Source organism: Hirsutella rhossiliensis, assembly GCF_020360975.1.
Source record: "Hirsutella rhossiliensis strain HR02 chromosome Unknown scaffold00001, whole genome shotgun sequence".
Classification (NCBI taxonomy): domain Eukaryota; kingdom Fungi; phylum Ascomycota; class Sordariomycetes; order Hypocreales; family Ophiocordycipitaceae; genus Hirsutella; species Hirsutella rhossiliensis.
The window spans coordinates 1,690,624-1,697,719 of NW_025408667.1; the positions used below are offsets into that span (position 1 = coordinate 1,690,624).

The following is a 7,096-nucleotide window of genomic DNA, read 5'->3' on the forward strand; positions in this document are numbered from 1 at the left end:
GATTGCTCGATAGTAGCTAGAAGAGGCTTTTAAGGCTTAGTAGGAAGCCTCTACGCCGGAGCGATATAAAGACCTAAGGCTTAAAGCTATAACTAGCTATCCGTTAAAATTAACGCTCTCTTAGCCCTTACTTTATAACTTACTTATAATAAGGACCTACTATAGGGATTTTACTAACTACTATAAAAGGTTTAGTTACGATAATACGCGACTAATATACTTATATAGATAATAAAAAGAGCTAGTATATATCTTTTACTATAAAAAGGTTACGCTATAGTATTATATATAGCTTATACCTTCGCCGCCTATAGCTATTAACCGCGTAATTAGTAAGGACTTTAATAAATTCGTTAGGCTAGCGAAAGCGAGCTCCTTCTTTAGAGGGATCTATATACGCCGCTAAATAGTTATTATTCTCCTCTCTTACCCTACCTTTTCCTCTTAATTCTTTCTATTACCTACTCCGATCTTAGGCAGCGTTAAGGTCTCGCGACTATATAATCGCCGAGGTTATTAAGGGCTATAAGGCCCTAGAAGTAAATTAGCTAATCTAACTACGGGATAGCTTTCTCTTTATACCTAAACGTCCCGCTAGTAAGTAATAGGTTTATTATAAGCGCCGTTAAGCCGATAAAATACTAGATAGTAGGTAAAGTATATAATATATAGTATATAGATACCTACTAACTTAGCACGTCCTATGCTCCCTTATAGAGACCTAAGCGACTAAAAGTTACTAGACGGAAAATATACTAAACTAAACTAAATTATATTACTTAGAATATCCTTCCTTATATTTTTACTTTCTTAGTACGTAAGTATTAAGAAAGTAGCTTATTCTTATATACTTTTACTTAATAAGTGCTCTTAATAAAACTCTAATTAAGCCGCGCGTAAGCGCCGGCAGCGACTATAGCACTAGCCTTAGGTTCGTATATCGACTCTAATACCTCGAGATAAGGCATACGATCGCCGCTAAATTTAGCGGCTTATATATCGTATCTCCGACCTCGCTACCCGACGGAAGCTCGCCGAAACGACTTATTTCCCGCGGCCTAGCAGCTAGCCTAGTTGATCTCTTCTACCGAAACGCCTAAAGCTGCCGTTACGGAAGGAGCGTAGCTAGAAGAAGCCCCGAATCTCCTCGACTTAGTCTAGTCTACTAAGCACGCGCTAGTCTTAATCCTCGAAGCGGCCACGAAAATTACTTATAATAAAACGGCTGCCTATAGCGCTAAGCTAGCAGTCTTATAGGTCTTTAGCGAATTATTCGAATAAGCAGCAAAGCAGTTTACGTCTAGTACCGAAAATAGCATCGCTAAGTAAGTCTACTAAATTTCTTAAATTCTAGACTTAATCGCTTGCCGAACTCGAGGAACTACTAAAGCCCACGTATAGCAGCGTTCTCGTATCCGGCAAAATAAATAAAAGATAGCCGGCCTTTATAGTCCCCGCCCCGCTATAGCGAAAACCACAGACCACCACTCGTCTGCTAGGACGACCGCCCGTAGCCCCACCGAAGGAAGATCTCCGCGTCTTCGTCCGCCTTAACGCTGATGCTCCGGCCCGAAACCACGAAAGATACGCAATCCGGGCCCACATCGCCGCCAGAGTCGGAATTGACCTGCGCCGCATCCCGGCAGCCGTTCCGGTAAAGACGTTGAGTTGATTTATTTATTTGCAAGCCTGCCGCAACCATCAGAAGACAACTGAGCTCTAACAAGCAACTGCACTAAGTTACTAACACATCTCAGCTTCGGAACTGGCAGACCGCACTTCAGCTGCTGTGAATAGGATGCTGAACACCTGGAGAATTCGGCCTTCAAGCAGGCCTGTCATGGGACCAATGATAACGAGGCTGACCAGCAAACGATAAGACGACAATCTGTTGGGCTTGGGGAGTCAAGGAACAAACGTGCTGAACTGTACTCTAGACTGTGTAAAGGCCTTATAGGGACCTCCCTCCGGGCGAAATAAATCCTACCTACCTACCGACTTTGCACAGACTCGTACAGACCTCCCACTCTGGAACCTCTTGTCACACAACAAGGGGCACGGTTGGTGTGGATGACTGAACAACGATCGGGAAGAAGACCTGTGTATCGGACAACGAAAGACTCTTGATTCTCTATCTAAGTGATGGTGAAAAGTTGGCTTCTTATGCTTGGAATTTTGGGCTGAGTGGCGATGTCGCCACCTAGGCAGCATAGATGACGATGTCACCTAGAAGGTTCGAATCCATCACTAATATGGCATTACGAACTGCTTGCTGCCTTTTAGGCAGCACCGTGAATGAGCGTCTTGATCTTGACATATAAACTCCGGTGAAAGAGGCAGGTCAGACACAGGGGCTTGAGTCAGGTATCGATACAGTAGAGGAACATTGCCCTAATCGGAATACACGGGAATTGGCCCTGGTTGTTCAGGGCCTCCACGGGCCCCAGATAGGTATCTATTTGTCGAGAAGAAGGTCCGAACGAGTTGACGTCTCTAGATCTCTCTAAGTAATACAGCTTGAAACCAGGTAAGGAGGGAAGTCTGCAGACTGTTATTTCTTCGTCCTAGACCACTGAGGGGTCAGGAGGAGCTCATATTCGAACGGGAACCCTTTGAGGAGTCCGGCATAACTATTACTGGCTCGGGGACCTCGAGAGGCTGAACTATCGATCTAATAGCTAGAAGAGCTATTTGATCGGAGAGATAGAGCTGATGTTGCTGACGTAGATGACTTACGTGGCCTTCAGTAAGCGGCAAGAAGTGCCCTCTTCCTGATAGAATGTATACTATACCTAAAAAAGGGATACCAACTTGGGAGAAGCTTGGAGGGATACAAAAGGGGTTGTTTGGACGGGAAAGGGCAACCGGGGCAGAGCAATCAACAGATGCACATCACAGACTATCAGATCATCTGGGAATCTACCTACGAAAAGTCCCTTTATTCACTTCTATGCCCACTTTTGATCTCTCCTTCGCGAGACTATTCGTATAAATACCCCCTCAATGTCGCACAGATAGATAGAAAACATGCATCATCGTTTGAACTAAATTGTGCCTGCCCTTATCCTTCCGCCCGCGCTCTCAGCTTGCTGAGAGCACCTTACAGTCTGGCCAACTAGTTCGATCAGCTCAGCAACAGTTCTTGAATCTCTGGGCACCATATGTCCTTGTCCGTGGTCAAATAGATAGGCCAATTCTTGATCGCACATGTTGAATAAAGATAGTCCTCCATGTAGATATGGGTCCTTACTCCCCACAATATGGCACGTCGGGATGTCGATAATGTCGTCGCACTCGCCTGGAAGTAGACATTTAATCTGGCCTCCCTCGAGGCGAACGGGTGGCCAACCAGCAAAGAAAACCCCGAACTGTTAGGTATCGTATTAGCAGGACATTTGCCGTCGGTATTTCACGTTGTATGGCGCGTACCTTGATTTTCCTCGGCACTTCAGCTTTTTCAAAATTTCGTCGCTCTTCAACAATCAAGGAGGCAGCAATCATGGCCCCTTCCGAATATCCTAAGATTCCCTAGTTTCTGTCAATAGGTTTCTTCATGAACGGAGGTATTACTTACCTGTATCTCAGGGTCCGAAGATATGGTATCTTTCAAATTTTCTATGGTTCGCTGAACGGAAGCACTGGCATAGAGATTCTGATCCTTGAAAAAAAGCCGGAGCGAATCTTCAGGCGATTTCCCGACTGGGAATTGCCGGAGTCTATCAACGAAGGAGTCGCGGGATTCGGCGTCGTCATGTTGAGTAAAGTTGTATAGCGGTGGCGCCCCAAAGTAATTACTGAATCCCTTCGGCGGTTCAGTTGGATAAAGGCCGTCTATCCATCGAAATTCGCACTGGTGTAGCTTTTCCAACTCCTGTGCAAGATTGTTTAACTGGGCTTGGAAGTTCTGGCTAAATGTTAGCAGACGAGTGACTTAGTAGTAGTAAGGAGAAGGGACTATACTGTAGCACTGCCATACGAACCGTGCAGACAGAGGAACTTCATTGGTATAGCTAGAGAATGCGACTTATTCGTATATCAGGAGTATAGCTAAGATAATGCGGCTGAATATTAAAATGCGCTGCCGCTGTACAGTCCCTAACTGCCCTTCTTATAATCACCTCCTATCCCTTCAAGTGTCCGGAAACAGCCCCCAGGTCACGGAACCTATAGTACTAGCTACATTATAGATACGCCCTCAGCCTTACAAAGCATTAGCAAAACTCACCAATGCGAAGGAGGCATTTATACCCAGGCAGATTGCAAGGATTTCTATTATAGTTTTATTTAGGCAATTGATATGCATACCTAACCACTTTGCTACGGACGCCGTCTTACGGATGCCGCGTGGCTGACCCCTCTAAATCTGGTGATTGATCTTCCTTTGGAATGCATCTTGCCCCTTCTAGCAGATGGCAAGGCTAAAATAGGCCGAAAGTCCGAAAATGGGACAGCTGCCCTTAGACCAGGCAAGTAGACAAGCCTGCGGTAAGCTGGCCGCGGAAGGTAGCCTAGCGTTTGGAGGAGGCGGTTAGAATCGGAGGCTATCTCTGAGAATGAGGAGCCGGAGTCACCACCGAAACGCAGACGAAGAAGTTCCCGAAAGCGGTCTACTACTTCAGTGTCCCTAGCCGTGTTAAGTTTTGGTAGCAAGGAGAATAGTGGAGACTGTATTAATGTTTGAGTGTAGTTAGAACCGCGAGAGTAAAAAAGCTCCGGGGGGCAGTGAGGTACCATGCTTACCCCCCCCCCTTATGCTCACCCCCCCTTATGCTCCGCAAAAATGTTGCCGCTCCATACAAATTAGACCAACTTCACTTATACAGAATATACTTAATTTAAAAGCTTTTGGCGAGCAGTCACCTATAGCAGGTATAGAAATGACTAAACTTATATTTTCTGAAGTTAGCTGATGAACCTAGGTGCCGTGGTCCGTGACACCCTGGCATCGCAACATGGCAATTTCGACCCCTAATTTCCTCGTACCTCCTTTGCTTTCTGCTCTTGCTTATCTTCCACTACCTGTCACAAATGGCTCTAAAAAGGTCTCATTCGATATATACGGAGAACGTGATAGCTGAGGCAATCCTCGATGACATTTGTCGCATTCAGGATACGCATGATGAAACGCGCGATTGTTAAGCGACGAGATGGAACTTTCTAGATAGCATCACAAAGCAGCCTGGGTGGCAAGTGGCAAATTCGCCACCGCAAGGCAGTCACATTCCCTCAAGACAATAAGAAGACAGAACTTCTCACTTTCATTTTACATAGACGACAATGAACAGATTGACTCTTACCTTCCATTTTTTTATTCCTGCGAGAACACTGATATCGGTCTGTCACAGCGCCAGGCTTCTCAGAAATGGGTGATACCCCAGAGTACTATTTATAGCAGAATGCGAGGCCAGTCGACATTAACCGACCAGGAACAGCCTAGAAAACACTTATCTAGAAACTAGGAGGCTAACTTAGTTGCCTAGACTCTTCGCTAAGAATCTCTAGGTTACGCTCCGTCCTAGAGTCAAATCCGCGCCTATATTGTTGCCGCTCTAAAGCAGCAAGGCTACGACTTAAGATTAGGACGTTATTAGGTAGAAAGGTTTATTTAACGCTATCCGAAACCTAGACGTAAGGTCGGTAGGCGTTAGGAAGCTAATAGATTCGACTTATTTACCCCTAAAGTAGTATACTAGTACTTTAACGTTAGGGAGAAGGAGTACGGGTAGATTAAGCCGGAGAATACGGTAAATATTAATAAAGGGGGGATTATATCGGGCTTTAGTATAAAGTTAACTCTCTATAAGAGATATAACCTAATCCGATTTCTTTTCTAGGTCTTAATAGTCTAGTAGTTAGAAGTTCGAACCCTTAATAGAAGGCTCTTCTTAAGGGATCCTAGTCCTATAGCTAGACTACTTTTATAGAGGCTATTACCGCTAATAGGCGCGCCTTAACTTTTAGCATTATATTTAAGTGCAAAGACCTTTAGGTATAGTAGTTTAGAGACGAGTTTTAAGTATTTATAGACTAGAACTATATAACTTTACTAAATAGATAGACGGATAACTATATTACCGTTAAGTAGCTTAAAGAAGTCTATTTACCTTATATACGACCTAACGACGACTCTAAGTCTAGGCTTATTATTCTAGATAGATATAGGAGTTATAAACGCTTTATCCCTTGTTTTTATAGTAATAAACCCTTGCTAATTAGCGTAAAAATATATAGATAGCTATATACTTTCTAAATAATATCTACTATTATTATATTCTATCTTACTATTCTTATAGCCTCTAGCTATTATAAAACGGCGTATTAAATGCTATAAAGATAGCCTACCGGAAGGAGCTTAATAGACTAGCTTCTTTAACGGATTCTATGCCTATTAATAAGGTTAACTTTATATATATATATACTACGGTACGTTAAACGGGAATAATAATAAGAAATATCTTATCTAGCTAGATAACTACTAGAAATTAAACGATCTCGCGTTCTAAGGCATTAGGGTATCCTAAGATCTAAGAAGGCAAAGTTAATATATCCTAGGAATATAGGCCGTTTTTAGACTCTAATAATACTTCGAAATCTAAGCGCTATATTCGTAATCTTAGTAAGAATAGAATATATATAACTTAGAGGCTATATACTAAGATAGCTAAAAGCTAAGAAACTTAAGAATAGATACTAGTAGAATATAATAGTAAAATTACTAAGCTAAAGGAGGAAGTAGATAGGTATAAGGGAATATATATCACGGTATAATTAGTTAGGTAGTAGAGATAGCTAGAGGTACTACGCTATATATATTATATTCTCCTCGTCGTAAGACTAAAGCTTACGAGAAGAGGAATTTCTCCTCTTTAGTCGGAGTAGTAAGTAGTCTATAATATATAAGCGGGGTAGGCACGATTCCCTACTAATACCCTACTAATATATTAGTACTACGTACCTAAGTACTTTATTAGCTTATACCTCCTAGTAGCGCTCTTATAATTATCTCCCCTTCTATATAGACGTCTTAGCTATATCTTTAATATATATTACTTTCGCTATACTATATATATTCGGTTAAAAGGAGAGGTAGTTTCGG

At 42.7% G+C, this 7,096-nt stretch overlaps 1 protein-coding gene across 1 annotated transcript; it reads right to left on the reverse strand.

Moving 5' to 3' along the window:
* Positions 1-3,044: 3,044 nt before the first annotated feature.
* Positions 3,045-4,002, reverse strand: HRG_00215 (serine hydrolase (FSH1) domain-containing protein; the record flags this gene model as incomplete). Its single annotated transcript, XM_044858686.1, has 5 exons — positions 3,045-3,115; positions 3,251-3,368; positions 3,430-3,528; positions 3,575-3,904; positions 3,961-4,002. 5 exons carry the CDS (start codon positions 4,000-4,002, stop codon positions 3,045-3,047), a joined length of 660 nt encoding a protein of 219 aa, XP_044725086.1.
* Between the last annotated feature and the right edge of the window lie 3,094 nt (positions 4,003-7,096).